Below are 19,351 nucleotides of genomic sequence, written 5' to 3'. Positions count from 1 at the left end.
CTGCCACATCTACAGTCACCCTGCCACACCTACAGTCACCCTGCCACACCTACAGTCACCCTGCCATACTCTTAGACCATTGAGCAGCACTTGTGCAGGTCTGACTCCCAGTTCTGTGATGACCTCATTAACCGGCCCTCATTAACACACCTAACGACCCATTTCCTAAGCGGTTACAAACAAATTAGAACACCTCAAATGTTACAATTGTATCAAGTCTCCCTTGCTGCTGTCAGGGAACGTGTAAACGAACTCAGGCAAAATGCATGGGAGACATATGTCAACAGCCTGAACCAACACACATCCCTCAACAAAGCCTTGAAAGACAAACGCAATCAGAGATAGAAACAGTAGACACGTCTCCCATCCAAACCCTCTGCAAAAGTCGAATGAGCTAATAACAAAGTGGGCTCATGTGTCTAGCTATGACATGTTACCAGCTAGGACTCGGGGACTCCTTGATGCGAAGTATTTAGAGAGAAGTACAGTATTCTTATTAACTTTATGCTGGGCAAACAGCACAATGAGTGTGATGTTCCATATACTGAGTGGGAGCTTGACGCCGCTCTCGCCAGGGGTAAGTCTACTGACCCTGGAGAGGATGGAGTCACCTGCAACATCGTTAGACTACTAACGCGTGTGCCGGGCAATTCATTATTGGTATTGTACAATATGAGTCATGCCGAGGGCCTACTACCCACATCATGGACCAGCAGTATTCTTGTACCAAAACCAGAACAGCCTGATTCTTTTCGTCCCATATCACTAACCAGCTGCCTTTGTAAAACCTTTGAGAGGATGGTTCTTGGCAGACTCGTATATAGAATCAGAGAACACATGTCTCCTAACATAAATGGCTTCACCCATGGTAAAGGTGTACATAATTGCATCACCACATTCCTAACTGTGCATGGTGATGAAAGGCACAGATACACCACATTTCTTGACCTAAAAGCTACATTTGAGATTGCCAGTAGGCAACTGATATTGTACGAACTAGCCAAAATGGATATAGGAGGTTACCTAACCAACAGAAGGGCTGCTGCACTGTTTCAGGGTTACAAAAGTGAAGTTAAAGATATGCAACTTGGTATCCCTCAAGGTGGAGTACTTAGCCCCACTTTGTTCAATGCTCTTATGAATGCATTGTTAAATTTAATACCAGACAACCCCAGCAATATCACAATCAGCTATGCTGATGATATTCTTATACATACTAAAACGCATCGTGAATGCAAACCACCCTGAACCATGTACAAGCAGCCTGTGAGAACCTCGGTCTCATTATCTCCACTGAGAAAACTAAGGTGTTCAACAAACAAGCTGGTAACCGCAAACGCGGCCCCGCCAAGTTCAAGATAGGTAGCAACATGATTGACTATGTTTCTTCTTTTAAATATCTTGGTGCCTCCGGCCCTTGTACCTTACCTGCCATACAACAGCTAACCCGCCAATGTACTGACAGACTGAGACCTCTTAGAAGTGTAGCGGGGTACAGCCCACATTATGGTGCTAATATTAGAATTGTTAAAACAATGTACCTAGGCAATGTAAGATCTCTGATAGATTACCACGCACCAGCCATGGTCCTTCGTGACAAGAAAGGCGTTGACAAGCTCGAGAAAATGCAAAATAAATCCCTCAGAATTATCCTAGGATGTCCCATGAGCACTAAAGTACTTAATATGAGGAAAGAACTTGGTATACCCAGTGTTAAAGAAAGAATAATTGAAGTCATTCTCATGATAGCCCTGAGGCTTCTGCGTGATGATCCTGATAACTTTGTTTCCTTAAAATTGCTAGAATGTATGAACCATGGGACTGGTGAGTCTAAATGGATCCAAACTACAGCTACACATATGAAGATATTTGGACTAGACCATCTGTACAAAGTTGAGACACAACAGCGCTTCTGCCACACTGGCGGACAGTTCCCTTCGATATCACAATACCGACATATCCGCCTAAAAAATTAATTATACAAAGTATTCATCTCCAACACACTGCCAAAGTGAGAGCTCTTGAACACTTACACACACTACAGACTAATGATAATATCACACAGACCATCTACACTAATGGATCTCTTAACACCGTCTGTGGGAGGGCTGGAAGTGCTATTGTTGTGACTCAACCTGACGGTAATATAATTGAGAAAGGAGTTAGAATTAGCAACTGGGCTTCCACTCTACAAACTGAATTAGTTGCCATACTCACAGCTATTACATTCATTGAAACCACTGTCACTGACAGTCTCATCATCACTGACTCTCTATCCTCACTACTTGCTCTTGACACCCTCAACTCAAGTTGTCACGCGCTTGTCTCTGAAGCCAGACACAAATATACGTACCTTGTTGACCGGGTGTCAAGGTCAAACTGTTGTGGATCCCCTCTCACATAGGCCTCATAAAACATGACAGAGTTGATGCCCTCGCCAAACTTGTGACTAACAAAGACACTGTTGAATACAATTTGGGTCTGTTAAAGGGACCCTTTAAAACTGTAATTAGGAAAGAACTTATTGACGAATTTGACGCAAGTGGACACGTGCAAACAGGCACTAGTCGATCCATAGTTTGCCATGATGAGATGTATCAAGTGAAACATGTATATGGAGCAAGTAACAAGATCACTAAATCACAAGATGTTGTAACCGCTTGATTAAGGTTAGGATATAAGTACCTCTGGCAGTATGTTCCCCAAGCAGATGTAAACAAGACTAAATGTAAAGTGTGGCCACACACTTGAACACTACGTCCTCGACTATGTGAAGATAGAACCTTTTAGGGACAGGTCCAAGCACACTGTGTGTGAAATGGCACAACACTTCATCTCTAATGGCAAGATAGCCGACATATTAAGATTGTAGCCACTTTTTTGCACTTAGTAACTATATCAGTTCTCATGTACAGAACCAAATACACAATGTGCTTGAATACTTCTCACGCAAATGTGAATAACAAAGTGTGCGGCCAGACATACTGCCTCACACGCCTGTACTCACGCATTTGTGAATAGTTACCCTTTATGTATAGAACTAAACAAATAATGTAATTGAAATACTGTGTAACATTCAGTGCCATAATATCCTGACAACGGGGGTTAATTATTATGACCCGTTGTAAACTGTACTCTGTAATCCTTTTGGGCTATCGCTCACAGGATGAGTGTGGGGTGCACATTAAAGTAGCCGCTGTAAACGGCAAAATCAAGATCATCCTAAGCTATGACGTCACTACAAGTAAAAACTGAAGTAGGACTCTTAATGGTGTCTTCCTTGAACTTTGACCTCTGTCGCAACTAATATTTGACTATGACGTCACTAGGACGGCTGACGTCAAGGACTATAAACATTATTTTATCCTTGGCTGACGTCACATAATCCGTAGTATTTGTTGCGTGTATTATATTATTCAATGGTTCACGGTAATACAAACTCTCGCTTTTATTAGTACAAAAAAAACGGAAGGATCGCTTCAACAAATTAAGTATTTCATAAAAACTAAGACTTTTTGGACTGGCGCTGAGACGTCCAGGTGGAGGACTTGATACTCCAACAGGAATTGATGCTGATTTTGGAACGTAACCTGATTACTGTACTAAAAAATCTGTACGTATATAAGGTGACTTAAAAGTCCAAAATCATAGGAATATTTATTTTTCATTTTTATTACTTAAAATGCTTAAACTGCAAACCTCACTTTTTGAACATGGGTTTCGCTGAGCGTTTCTTAACACTGACACAAGGATCTTCCTGGGAATGCCTGGAATCAGTGGTTTATAACAGGGAACCTGTATTACTGAAAATACTAAGAATGTAATTAGTAAGGAACTTTTAGATGTTAAAATCTGGTATTTGTATCCGTTCAAACTCCTGCCGAGTAAATATAAATGTCAGGGTGTAGGCAAACACACTACAACCGAGCCCGCTAGCCCGACAGCTTCCAGAGGCTGGCGTGACCTTTTCCGGTGCGCTGGGTAGCTTGAAGGTCGGGTAATGAAATTAACCCATCTCAGTAATATTTACATGTAAAATGTCACAGCAGGCAAGACATTACGAGTTTACAGTATATAATGGCTTTTTTTAAGAACATAAGCCGGAAACTACAGCGGGCCTATTGACCCACACTATGCAGCCCCGTTTACACCCAACCCTTATCGCTCATATATCTGTCCAACCTATATTTGAAGCTTCCCAGCGTGTTCGAGTTAATGATTATGTTCTGCAACTTGTTCCACTCATCCACTACTCTATTTCCAAATCAGTGTTTACCTATCTCATGCCTTAATCTAAATTTGTCTAATTTAAAATTAATATTGCTACAGTACGTGTTCGCTGCTGGTTAGATAGTTGCAGACAAAATTCCCTGAACACCTGGCAATATCTGGCATCTACTTCTGGGTCACATATAGATATAGATAGTATGTACACTTGTATGATGATTTTAATGAAAGTATAACTATCTATCAGTCAGTAGTGTTTATTTCTGAGTATCTTTGCTGCTGTGTGACTCTTGTAAGAACACAATACTTTGGGTTGATGCCACAATTCTGTTCCCTAACAGCTGCGAGTGCTCAAGGTCTAACTAGGAGCTGGTATATCTTATAAAAACAGAACACTCGTACTTAAGTGTAGGGGCAGAAGGTGATGAAAGAGAGAGAGAGGAAAAGGAAAGAAGAGAGAGAGAGAGGGAGAAATAAATGAAAAAGAGAGAAAAAGAGAGAGAGAGAGAGAGAGAGAGAGAGAGAGAGAGAGAGAGAGTTCTAATGCTCCCCCTTTCTTTCAGGTGGGTCCTTGGAGAATCACACGTCGGGTGATGCTATTTGTCATCGTCTTCTGTGTCGTGCTCATCGTCTTTGGCACCTTCATCCTCAAGACGCACAAATTTGACGACGACGACGACGACGACTGGGATGATGATGACGATGATGACGAGGATGAGAAGAGCATCAGTAGCGGTGACTCGATCATGTTCGTCTTGATCGGTCTGGCGGGTGAGGATCAATGTTTCCTCTTTAATTGTTTACCTGCGTTGTCAGCTCTATACACCATTTATCTAATGCATAAGTCACTTATTCGCTGACGAATATTTTATGTATTTACTGTACTTGTGGTTTTGGGCTCGTGTAACTTACCAGAGCCACTAAATTTACCTAAATTCCACCAAACTTAATCGTATAGTTTTGAACTAAAATAAACTTAATTCAAGTAAAAGTTTACTTGTAGTAAAAGCATTATACACAAAAACGTCTAGCGCTTAAACAACTTATGTTGAAGCACAGTAATAGTATCACAGCAACATGCTCTATATATGTAAGTTTAGCTGTGACAGAAACTCTATACCGTTTATGCAAGTTTTGTCACTGGTAGAAACTCACTTTCTACTGAGGTGCAGTGTTGCGTGAGTTTACCAATACTTGCTTCGTTTCATATCACGTACAGTATAGGTATAGTGGGACATATACTGGGATGATGGAAACTACTTTGTAAAAGCCGTCTAGCAGCAACCGATGGACTCACATAGTAGACATAAAGAGTATTTAGATGATGGACTCGCTGAAGGTCATGCAAACAGGAGTACTGGAAATATGGAAATAGTTTTGTTCTATTTGACCTTGACCTTTTGCACCTTATCAAGGTCACACAAGTCACAGTCCAACCAGGTAAGGGTTTATAACCTTTCGTCTGGCATGTCCCATTTTATGCTCTCCGCACCACCCAGTAACTCATTGTAAGAACGTAAGAACATAAGAATGGAGGAAACTGCAGCGGGCCTATTGGCCCATACTAGGCAGTCCCATTTACACCCAACCCCTATTGCCCATATAACCATCCAATCTATGTTTGAAGCTATCCAGCGTATTCCAGTTAATGATGATGTTTGGTATTCGACAGGTAACTCCGTGAGTCTAGGTTTATCCATGTTTCGGTGAATGCTATTATATCGATTTTTTTCGGTACATACCAACGCCCTGATTTCATCCATTTTGTTTCTCATACTTCTACTGTTTGCGTAGAAGACATTTAAGTTAGTCGTGTTCTGAGTCTTCTCTTTGTCGTGTTTATGTTTTAACTCCCTGCCTAATTTAGTTTTGGCATAATTCCAAGCACTATTTCCCTGTAACCTCTCACTTTGTTTACCTGCTCCCACAGTAGTCTCCTCCACCCCTGTGCTCATATGTTCCCCTAGCAGTTTAAAGACTTCGACATCTTTTGAACTGCCCTCTCGAGAGTGCCAGCCAGGGTTGCCACCCCATCCCTAGCATAAAGGTCCCTTCTGCCGTAGAAGTTGTCCCAGTAGTCAATGAATGGGACTGATATTGACTTGCATTATCTGTCAAGACGGCCGTTGACACCAATTGCTCTTGACAACCATTCACCACCAACTCCTTTTCTAAGCAAGACACCACATACTATCGGGATCCCTCCCCTACCTCTAACCTTCCCCAGCGCCTCCCTATACCTCTTGAAAAGTTCCTCACTCCTAACCTTTCCTATGCCGTTACCTCCTACACTAAGACACACTACTGGCTTGGTACTCTCCCGTGACAAAACCCTATCAATCCTCTCGGCTACATGCCCTATCCCAGCTCCAGGAAAACACACCCTAGTCCTACGTTTCCTATCTCTTGCACAAAAAGTCCTATCTAAGAACCTCACCTGGCTGTCCCCAACTACCACGACCTTACCACTGGGCAGGGTCTGAACAACTGCCCTTTTCTCTCCTCGTCCTGCCTCTTCTCTTCCTCGCCAGCTTCCTCCAACACTTGGTAGGGGATACTGCACTCCACACCCTGGTCAACTTTCCTGAGTCTGACCCTAGTCCCCTTGGAGACAACCACTCTCCACGCCTGCTCCTCCTGACCCTTCTTGGCAGGTGTCCTGTTAGGCAGGACACCTACCTGAAGGAGTTCAGTCCTGAGGGCTTCGTTCTCCCCCTTTAAAATGTTTATCTCTCTCCAGAACTGCTCCAGCTGACTTAACAGAGTGGCCAGGGGTCGTCTTTCCTCACACACCGTCCCTCTTCCCCCACAACACAACGATCCACGGCGGCCATTTCCTATGGTCACTAACACGAGCACTTAGGGCACGTCCTTCTCCAAGCTAGGTCAGGTAGCATGGGGTGTAGGGTATTCCTATAGGCAATGCTTAAATTTGGTATATATTCATGAAGCGTAGTGAAAGCTCATGGCGTGATTAATACCTACAGATATTCATAGGGATTCCCTGTGGGTGACTGGAATGTTCATGAGAAGGGGAAGCGCCCTATGAAAAAATACGTTCATTACCCAACAACTCTCATATATTAGGATACATGACTTTTCCAACCGACTTAACGTCCCGACTCCGTAGCCTCCAGTCCTCCCAGCCGGGAATTCCCGGCTACGTCGCCACTTCCAATTCAATTAACTGGTGTAGATCATCCATCCTGTTTAATAAGATAAAATTTTATGAATAATTTTGAAATTTTGGAAGCTGACAGCCTCAACACATTTCCCTATGTAAGAGAGAAATGCTGATTCATTTCATTCGTTCATGCCCAAGGAAATTTATATTATTTCCTCAAATAGAAGTCAAGTATAGCACCCGTAAACTGCACCTTCAAAATTACAGAAATCACTCTTCAAGCAGCAAACGATCATCGGTATGTTCCGGTAGGAGAGTTGTAAACGAATTCGCTTCGATAAATAATAGGTTTTTTTTTAATATCACTAGTATTCTTAAAAATTAACCATTTTTTATTGTTATAAAAAAATCGAATATATTAAAAAAGTACTACATATATCCCAAACACTGTCGCAACCCAATGAGATGAGCGCCCTCCTCAAATAATAATATTTGAGGATAAAACTGGACCTGGACTGACCGGCAGAGCGCATGATACACGGTGTGTGGGAAGGCTCAATGAAGTAACCCTGTCATTAGAATGTCCCGGTGATGAGAGTGACTTGTATTTTAGATGGTGGGTCAGAAGAAGAAAGAAAGAGATTGTGGAAGAGAATATACACAATCATAATTAAAAGAACTTAAAAGCTGAATGGAAACTCCAGGTGAAAAAAATGGTCCATGATGATACAGAAAGTGGCCTTTAGTCACCTGCAATATAAGTTACGAGGTCAAAAAGAACCCGAAACCTTTAAAAGTGGAACGTCACGGCAACGGCTTTGAGAGACGAGAAAGATCATGAAAAGCTGATAAATTAATCTGGAATCGAGTGGGTATAAAGTGTATGTTTGGGTGTGGAGTCTGTGTTTGGGTGTGGAGTCTGTGTTTGGGTGTGGAGTCTGTGTTTGGGTGTGGAGTCTGTGTTTGTGTGTGGAGTCTGTGTTTGGGTGTGGAGTCTGTGTTTGGGTGTGGAGTCTATGTTTGGGTGTGGAGTCTGTGTTTGGGTGTGGAGTCTGTCTGTGTTTGGGTGTGGAGTCTGTGTTTGGGTGTGGAGTCTGTGTTTGGGTGTGGAGTCTGTGTTTGGGTGTGGAGTCTATGTTTGGGTGTGGAGTCTATGTTTGGGTGTGGAGTCTATGTTTGGGTGTGGAGTCTGTGTTTGCGTGTGGAGTCTATGTTTGCGTGTGGAGTCTGTGTTTGGGTGTGGAGTCTGTGTTTGGGTGTGGAGTCTGTGTTTGCGTGTGGAGTCTGTGTTTGCGTGTGGAGTCTGTGTTTGAGGGTGGAACCTTAGTTCAGTTGTAGAAAAAACAATAAGTCATGAATGAACGAAAGCAATAATTTTAGTGGTGTACGAAGGTAACCGGACTAAAATGTAATGCTAAAAACAATAAAACAGTGATAACAGTAAAAGCACCCCTGTCAGCCTTTTACAAATTCAGGTGGCCCACTAGTCCATGTCCCAATCTCAGCTGCCTCGATCCCAAAGACAGATGTGTACACTTAAACTTCTTTGTGTTTAACAAAAACAAAAATTACGCCGTGGTGTGAACTTCTTGCTGGCCGGCCCGACCTTTATATTTTCTAAGATGGCCATGTGAGTTGATGTGTAGTGATGGCATGGTAGAGGAGTCAGGGGTGGGAGAGGAGGAGGAGAGGACCCTGGGAAGGTGTCTACATACATCTGGGCAATTCCTTTTACAAAAATATTGGCTACGTGGAGGTCGTTATAATTATGTAAACGCAGCCTCAGTATAGACACCTGTATTGGAATGTCTCTGTGCATCTAAACGCCTCATCAGAAGCTGCACTCACGTAGACACACCTGATATACCTAGTGCTATAGTCAAGTACACACATGAACACCACAAGGACCTCCTGTAGGACCCCTCAGTCCGTGACTCTATCACAAGAACGACGTGTAGAACCTAGAGTACACGGCCAGCCAGGACTTATTGGGGTATATCAGGTTTTTACCTTTAATGGCGTCAATGGTCAGCGGCTGGTTTTGTTTTTTCCTCCCTGCTACTGAGGAGTGGGGTGGTGCAGAAGTGTGAGTGATAAAGTGTAACACAGTAGAGTGCGAGTGTGATATAGGGCAGTGTGAGTAACAGCATAGTGCAAGAAGGTGTGAGTGACAGAGTAACCTCAGCATGGTGCAGGGAAGTGTGAGGGACAGGGAGTAACCCCAGAATGGTGCAGGAGAGTATGAGTGATAGTGAGTAACCCCAGCATAGTGCAGGAGAGTGTTAGTGACAGTGAGTAACCCCAGCATAGTGCGGGAGAGTGTGAGCAACAGTGAGTAACCCCAGCATAGTGCAGGAGAGTGTGAGCGACAGTGAGTAACCCCAGCATAGTGCAGGAGAGTGTTACTGACAGTGAGTAACCCCAGCATAGTGCAGGAGAGTGTTACTGACAGTGAGTAACCCCAGCATAGTGCAGGAGAGTGTGAGCAACAGTGAGTAACCCCAGCATAGTGCAGGACAGTGTGTGCGACAATGAGTAATAGTGCAGGAGAGTGTTAGGACAGTGAGTAACCCCAGCATAGTGCAGGAGAGTGTGACAACAGTGAGTAACCCCAGCATAGTGCAGGAGAGTGTTACTGACAGTGAGTAACCCCAGCATAGTGCAGGAGAGTGTGAGCAACAGTGAGTAACCCCAGCATAGTGCAGGAGAGTGTTACTGACAGTGAGTAACCCCAGCATAGTGCAGGAGAGTGTGAGCAACAGTGAGTAACCCCAGCATAGTGCAGGAGAGTGTTACTGACAGTGAGTAACCCCAGCATAGTGCAGGAGAGTGTGAGCAACAGTGAGTTATGAGGGCCTGAGCTGCCACCATTTAGGAGGGCCTGAGCTGCCACCATTTATGAGGGCCTCGGTGTGCCAGTAACAATTCCTTTTACTCTTAGACTTATTACCATTGGTAGCGCGACGAGAGGAGGCTTGTGGGTAGATGTAATGATAGTATCAAGCAATAGGGAAGAAATAACGGTAAATACTGTAGGTAAATAATAGACACAATTTTACAAATACAAAATTTATTTAAACATGAATATGAAATTAGGAGAAATAATTTATTTGTACCAACAGACGAAATCTAGTTCTAGGCCCTCAGGCTCAACATACTCACACCACTACTGGGTGGACATACTCAATAACACACAACTCTTATAGTCACTTAGCACCATAAAGACCAGGGCAACTGCCACTACAACACTCAGTCGTCAGGGGTGATACTCAAGCAACAGCCATGGGGTCCAGCCACCATGGAGTACTTTCCGACGAACTCTGAAGATCCCAGTGGATTAATTCCACCACACAAATAGCCCTACTGAGTTAGACACTCATCCACCAATGATGGGGGCTGGTAGTGATGTGTGGCTTGGTGATCCGGGGTCACCTCGCAGGCCGAGCGTTAGGGCCAGACGAGTCAGCTATGGGGGCCATAGGTAGTCTGAAGTGTCTGACGGTCGGGTCTCACTAAGGTAACTGATCCTACTGGACCTCGGACATCTCCCCAGACATAGTGGATACAACATCCACGCTACAGACACGGCCTAGGCTGCGTTAGGGACCTGTATGGATGAAGGGACGGGCACTTACTAACGGTAGAAATGCCCGCGTGCCCTCACTCAAAATAGGCCAGGGAGTCCACCTACTTCTATTCCGATGAATTAATTTACTGTACACTCTGACGTTGAAACTGAGACTATGAACTCAGTTTCATTCCCTACTATTATCTTCACTAACAATGCTCTGACTCAGCTATCAAAAGCAAAATTAAATTGATTACAAAGGGTTGGATGGCAACAGGTCCCAACATACAGCGTCTGCTACTAAATCCGTGGATTATATTCAACGTTCCCTCTAAACAAAGGCGGGGAAACAGAGAAAACGGGGGACGTTTCCACTGGGGGACTCAGAAGGTTTTGTGGACGTTTGAGCGTAATATGAATCCTTAAGGTTTTCAGGTTAGCCGTCATCACGATCATGACAGAGTAACCCCAGCATAGTGCAGGACAGTGTGAGCGACAGTGAGTAACCCCAGCATAGTGCAGGACAGTGTTAGTGACAGTGAGCAACCCCAGCATAGTGCAGGAGAGTGTGAGCAACAGTGAGTAATCCCAGCATAGTGCAGGAGAGTGTTACTGACAGTGAGTAACCCCAGCATAGTGCAGGAGAGTGTGAGCAACAGTGAGTAACCCCAGCATAGTGCAGGAGAGTGTTACTGACAGTGAGTAACCCCAGCATAGTGCAGGAGAGTGTGAGCAACAGAGTAACCCCAGCATAGTGCAGGACAGTGTGAGCGACAGTGAGTAACCCCAGCATAGTGCAGGACAGTGTTAGTGACAGTGAGCAACCCCAGCATAGTGCAGGAGAGTGTGAGCAACAGTGAGTAATCCCAGCATAGTGCAGGAGAGTGTTACTGACAGTGAGTAACCCCAGCATAGTGCAGGAGAGTGTGAGCAACAGTGAGTAACCCCAGCATAGTGCAGGACAGTGTTAGTGACAGTGAGTAACCCCAGCATAGTGCAGGAGAGTGTGAGAGCACAGTGAGTAACCCCAGCATAGTGCAGGAGAGTGTTACTGGATAGTGAGTAACCCCCAGCATAGTGCAGGAGAGTGTGAGCACAGTGAGTAACCCCAGCATAGTGCAGGAGAGTGTTACTGACAGTGAGTAACCCCAGCATAGTGCAGGACAGTGTATAAATAGTGAGTAACCCCAGCATAGTGCAGGAGAGTGTTACTGACAGTGAGTAACCCCAGCATAGTGCAGGAGAGTGTGAGTAACAGTGAGTAACCCCAGCATAGGTGTGACAGTGTGAGTGACAGTGAGTAAATCCCAGCATAGTGCAGGAGAGTAAGGCTGACAGTGAGTAACCCCAGCATAGTGCAGGAGAGTGTGAGCAACAGTGAGTAACCCCAGCATAGTGCAGGAGAGTGTATGTGACAGGGAGTAAATCCCAGCATAGTGCAGGAGAGTGTGAGGATAGGAGTAACCCCAGCATAGTGCAGGAGAGTGTGAGCAACAGTGAGTAACCCCAGCATAGTGCAGGAGAGTGTATGTGACAGGGAGTAACCCCAGCATAGTGCAGGAGAGTGTGAGTGACAGGGAGTAACCCCAGCATAGTGCAGGAGAGTGTGAGTGACAGGATGTAACCCCAGCATAGTGCAGGAGAGTGTGAGTGACAGGGAGTAACCCCAGCATAGTGCAGGAGAGTGGAGAAGAGGCAGAGGGTGTGGTGAAGCCAGCAGTAGGAAGGGGTGGAGCCGTGTAGGTCACGTGGCTGCCGCTCAGGGCTACTTTTTGTCTTCCTCCGATAATGTAAAGACGACTGTCTGTCGATTTGAACCATTATTTTCATATAAACTTTACAGCACAGTTTATGTTTATTTTGTGTGTGTGTGTGTCTGTTCGCTGAGCACGGTTACAGTTTTTAAGAAACAAAATGAAAAATTAGCGTGGAGATGTGTATGTACCTCAGAAGTGTTAAGAAATTGAAATTGGATGGGGGGGTCCCCTACCCCAAAGATGGAACCCTCTCTTTTCTGTTGTAAAAACAATGGTGAACGTGTATTTTTTTTTTTTTATCGGAGACGGCCGTCATCTCAAGGGCACAACACTGATCCTTTTACAGCATAGTATAAGGGTGATAATCTCCGGACGTATCTTTGGCGGAGTGAGAGTTTGTAGTGTTGTGAGTAGTGCTAGAGTTTTGAAGGACTTGTGTTGTGGATGTGAGTTAGATAATGAGGTGGTGAGTGAAGGGGCGTCTTATGGGTGAAGGAGTGAGAGGAATAAGGAGGGCGTGGTCACAGGGAGATCTTTGTCCGGTGTCGCAACATTCTAGAGAATTTAACACAGAAAACGTGTTGATTCGAATCCCTTTGTTAATTTTTCTAAAAAAGCATAAAGTATCAAATATCTTAGTTAGATAGTAGTTACCATTTCAACTTTACACTTCAATTGCCTGATCTGGTGACATTTCTTTTAAACTTAACGGGTGTGGTGTATTTGCCTCATCATTTAGCACGGGGAAATTGTTGCAGCAGTTGCCATATTCATTAATATAGACAATAGTTGAACACTCTCAAATGGGGATCAAGTTTTTGCAGTCATCACAAGATTCATTCTCCGAGACTTTCCAATACGGCGCTACCTACTGTATGTACAGTACAAGGTTGATGTATTACCGTTTTCCATTATACCCTCACTTGTCAACAAGCCAAGACAAGACTTAGAAAGAACACGGTGTGACTTAGGTCAGGGTTATGTTTCATAGACCTTTAGCTTAAACAACGGTCATACTTACTGATAATACCTATGCTTTTTAGACGGAGTTCAAAAGACAGCATACAAGACTATTCTCTATTCTTACACCACATATCAAGAGGCACTAAGTACCTTATTCAAGAGACCACTTTACTCCCGTGACTACATTACTCCCTCAACGACATTATTTCCGGACCATTTACGCCAGCAACCACCTGACTCCAGTGATCACCTTACACCAGCGACCACCTTACACCAGCGACCACCTTACACCAGCGAACACCTCACCAGCGACCACCTTACACCAGCGAACACCTCACCAGCGACCACCTTACACCAGCGAACACCACCAGCTTTACCCCAGCTACCACCTTACTCCAGCGACCACCTTACACCAGCGAACACCTCACCAGCGACCACCTTTATTCCAGCGACCACCTTACTATACCTACCACCTACACCAGCGAACACCTTACATCAGCGACCACCTTACACCAACGACCATCTTACACCAGCGAACACCTCACCAGCGACCACCTACTCCAGCTACCACCACTCCAGCGACCACCTTTACACCAGCGACCACGCCACCAGCGACCACCTTGCACCAACGACCACCTTACGGCACCTTACTCCAGCGACCACCTGACTATACCTACCACCTTACAACGACACCTTACACCAGCGACCACCTTACACCAGCGACCACCTTACACAACCAGCGACCACCTTACTATACCTACCACCTTACACCAACGACCACCTTACACCAGCGACCACCTTTACACCAACGACCACCTTACACACCAACGACCACCTTACACCAGCGACCACCTTTACTCCAGCGACCACCGACCACCTACACCAACGACCACCTTACACCAGCGACCACCTTTTACACCAGTGACCACTCCACCAACGACCACCTTACACCCAACCCAACCTCAACCGCCCACCCTTACACCAACGACCACCTTACACCAGCGCGACCACCTTACACCAACGACCACCTTTACACCAACGACCACCTTTACTCCAGCGACCACCTTACTATACCTACCACCTTACACCAACGACCACCTTACACCAACGACCACCTTACACCAACGACCACCTTACACCAGCGAACACCTTACACCAACGACCACCTTACACCAACGACCACCTTTTACACCAGCGAACACCTTACACCAACGACCACCTTACACCAACGACCTCACCTTTTACACCCACCACCTTACACCCAACGACCACCTTACACCAACGACCACCTTACACCAGCGAACACCTTACACCAGCGACCACCTTACACCAGCGACCACCCACAGCGAACACCTTACACCAGCGAACGCAACCCACCACCCAGCGACCACCTTACACCAGCGACCACCTTACACCAGCAGCGAACACCTTACACCAGCGACCACCTTACACCAGCGAACACCTTACACCAGCGACCACCCTTACACCACCACATAACTCCAGCCACCTTACTCCAGGACCACCTCCAGCTACCAGCGACCACTCCAGCGACCACCTTAACCCAGCGACCACCACTCCAGGACCACCTTACCCGCTTTACCACCTTTACTCCAGACCACCTTACACCAGCGACCACCTTTACACCAGCGAACACCTCACCAGCGACCACCTTACTCCAGCTACCACCTTACTCCAGCGACCACCTTACACCAGCGAACACCTCACCAGCGACCACCTTACACCAGCGACCACCTTACTCCAGCGACCACCTTACACCAGCGAACACCTCACCAGCGACCACCTTACTCCAGCGGAACCACCTCTTACTCCAGCGACCACCTTACCCAGCTAACACCTTACTCCAGCGACCACCTTACTCCAGCTACCACCTTACTCCAGCGACCACCTTACACCAGCGACCACCGACCACCAGCCACCTTACCACCCAGCGACCACCTTACTCCAGCGACCACCTTACACCAGCGACCACCTTACGACCACCTTACACCAGCGACCACCTTTACACCAGCGACCACCTTTACACCAGCGACCACCTTACACCAGCGACCACCTTACACCAGCGAACACCCTCACCAGCGACACCTTACACCAGCGAACACCTCACCAGCGACCACCTTTACTCCAGCACACCTACCCAGCGACCACCTTACACCAGCGAACACCTCACCAGCGACCACCTTACTCCAGCTACCACCTTACTCTAGCGACCACCTTACTCCAGCGAACACCCTCAGCAACCTCTCCGACCACCACACCAGCGACCACCTTACACCAGCGCGAACACCTCACAGCGACCACCTTACACCAGCGCTGACCACCTGACTATACCTACCACCTTACTCCAGCGACCACCACCAGCGAACACACTCTCCGACCACCTTACACCAGCTAGACACCTCTCCAGCGACCAATCTTACACCAGCGAACACCACCTTACACCAGCGAACACCTACACCCAGCGAACACCTCACCAGCGACCAGCACCACCTTACACCAGCGAACACCTCTCCAGCGACCACCTTACACCCCAGCGAACACCTCACCAGCGACCACCTTTACACCAGCGACCACCTTACACCAGTGACCACCTTACACCAGCGACCACCTACACCAGCGAACACCCCACCATGACACCACCTTACTCCACTCCAGACCACCTATACTACCATCTTACTCCAGCGACCACCTTACTCCAGCGACCACCTTACACCAGCGAACACCTCACCAGCGACCACCTTACCTCCAGCGACCACCTTACTATAGGACCACCACTTACCTCCAGCGACCACCCAATCAGCAGCGACCACCTTACACCAGCGAACACCTCACCAACGACCACCTCTTTACTCTAGCAAGGACCACCTTACACCAGCGAACCTTACCCCACCAGCGACCACCTTACTCTAGCGACCACCTTACACCAGCGAACACCCTCACCAGCGACCACCTTACACCAGCGACCACCTTACTATACCTACCACCTACTCCAGCGACCACCTTACACCAGCGCTCACCAGCGACCACCTTCACCAGCCACCACCGACCACTCTTAGCGACCACACCTTACACCAGCGAACACCCCACCAACGACCACCTTACACCAGCGAACCTCACCAACGACCACCTTACTTAGCGACCACCTTACACCAGCGAACACCTCACCAACGCAGCGAACACCTCACCAGCGACCACCTTACTTACACCAGCGAACACCACCAGCTATGACCACCTTACACCAGCGAACACCTCACCAGCGACCACCTTGCATCTAGCGACCACCTTATATACCTACCACCTTACTCCAGCGACCACCTTACTTAGCGACCACCTTACACCAGCGACCACCTTACACCAGCGACCACCTTACACCAGCGAACACCACCAACGACCACCTTACTCTAGCGACCACCTTACACCAGCGACCACCTTACACCAACGACCACCTTGAAGCGGACCACCTTTACACCAGCGAACACCTCACCAGCGACCACCTTTACTCTAGCGACCACCTTACACCAGCGAACACCTCACCAGCGACCACCTTTACTCCAGCGACCACCCTACTATACCTACCACCTTACTCCAGCGACCACCTTACTCCAGCGACCACCTTACACCAGCGACCACCTTACTCCAGGACCACCTTACACCACAGCGACCACCGACCACCTAGCAGGACCACCTTACTCCAGCGACCACCTTACCGACCACCTTACACAGCGACCACCTTACTCCAGGACCACCTTACTCCAGCAGGACCACCTTACACCAGCGACCACCTTACTCCAGGACCACCTTTCAGCGACTTTTGCCACCAGCGACCACCTTACCAAAGGACCACCTTACTCCAGACCACCTTACCCAGGACCACTTTACTTAGCCGACCACCTTACCCAGGACCACCTTTACTCCAGGACCACCTTACTCTAGGCGCTCCACCTTACCTTTTACCCAGGACCACCTTACTCCAGGACCACCTTACACCAGCGCGACCACTTACTCCAGGACCAATTTTTACCCAGGACCACTACTCTAGCGTTCACCTTATCTCCAGCGACCACCTTTTAGGGACCACTCCAGGACCACCTTACTCCAGGACCACCTTACTCTAGCGACCACCTTATTTCAGGTTTACACGCTCTGTGTTATTCTTTATATGGTGTGGCTTTAATAGTGTGCACTGCTGTGATGATGTTATTTGTTTCTTATAACAACTACTGCACTGTATGATCTGTTGAGCAGTAAACTTAGTGCTACTGTTTATACCATTTTCAAGTATAGATAGCGCAAACATACATATGCAAGCATACAGTAGGTGATTCAGCCTCTTCCCACCAATGTGTCATAAATTGTTTACTTTCTACGTCGGGTAAGGCTAACTTATACAATGGCCACTATCGAAGTATTTTTACCGACATGTGAAGAGAGAAATTACAATCATATTGGCGCTAATTTACTCTTATCTTTTCTCCTGGCCAGGTATGGCGGGGGTGGCAACTGTGGGCGGGTGCTTCATGGCCACACACAACACTCCACGCCAGCTGGGCGGCGACACTTCCTCCGTTTTCACCCTCAGCGGCGTCACTACCCACCAACAGGTAGCCCCGAGGCCCTCCGCTCCAGAAACAGACGTTCGCCAGACCCACCACGTACCGAGACAGATCCCCAATACCACCAAGGCTCCTCCACCACACAGCAACGGTTTCCCACACAGTCCTTCCTATCCGAGAAACCCACACTATCCACCCGATCCTCCGCCCAGTTACTCCGCGCCTAGTTACCCAGTGGGTGGAAGGGGGAGTGGAAGGAGGACTGGAGGGGTGATGCCACGCACTGCCACAAGAGTGGTGTCCTCACCTCCCAGGCTCAACACCATATCCGACCTCCCTCCGCCCTACGCCCCACCCGTTCACCACCCTCAGAGGCGGTAGTGGCTCCCGGCGATGGTGTCTCCCACCTTCCCTCCCTCATCATCATCAACATATCATCATGGTAGTCATTTTTCACTATAGATAACCGAGGAGTAATGTTATAGGGCAGCGCTGTGGAGGCCACAATATGCTGGTTGAAAGACTCATTGAAACAGAGTGAAGACTGTTCTCTGCTGTGTGGAGACTTCCTTACAGCATATGGAGACTGAGCTATGCTATACAGATACTGCGCTAAGTATTGTGGGCCACGCTATGCTATGTGACGCTCTATGTAGCACTCAAAGCAGAGGGCGGTTGACCCCGTCTCACAGCGCCCAGCGACACACACACAAACGCACGCACTCACAGGGTGAGACTTGTATGGTGCTACAGGTGTATTTGTGACACGTACTGTACCTTAGTTTATAAGTCTACGTCTTTCAATTATAAAAGATGCAATGTCTATATATATATATATATATATATATATATATATATATATATATATATATATATATATATATATATATATATATATATATATATATATATATATATATATATATATATATATATATATATATATATATATATATATATATATATATATATATATATATATATATATATATATATATTACTTACCCTGAGATTTGCACAATAGAAAAGGTTTCACTAATTGCTAAAGTAAACTTTGTGTCACTGTGATGCTGCAGTGTTCGACAAAGTAATATGTTATGAAACTTTTTTAATAATGAGCGTACATTACAGTATGTATGAC

At 46.5% G+C, this 19,351-nt stretch overlaps 1 protein-coding gene across 1 annotated transcript in view; it reads left to right on the top strand.

Annotated features, from left to right (window-relative positions):
• Window positions 1-19,051, top strand: part of LOC121873542 (actin cytoskeleton-regulatory complex protein PAN1-like) — a 30,158-nt gene extending 11,107 nt beyond the window's left edge. The window contains exons 3-4 of the mRNA XM_042377173.1: window positions 4,791-4,998; window positions 18,140-19,051. Of these exons, the coding sequence (XP_042233107.1) occupies window positions 4,791-4,998; window positions 18,140-18,591 (660 nt within the window). The 3' untranslated portion in view covers window positions 18,592-19,051. The remainder of the gene's footprint in view (window positions 1-4,790; window positions 4,999-18,139) is intronic.
• The last annotated feature ends 300 nt before the right edge of the window (window positions 19,052-19,351 follow it).

This window comes from Homarus americanus, unplaced genomic scaffold (assembly GCF_018991925.1).
Source record: "Homarus americanus isolate GMGI-L3 unplaced genomic scaffold, GMGI_Hamer_2.0 scaffold30858, whole genome shotgun sequence".
In the NCBI taxonomy this organism is placed as follows: Eukaryota; Metazoa; Arthropoda; class Malacostraca; order Decapoda; family Nephropidae; genus Homarus; species Homarus americanus.
Note: the sequence above shows the minus strand (reverse complement) of the source record. Positions and strands in the feature narration are given on the sequence as shown.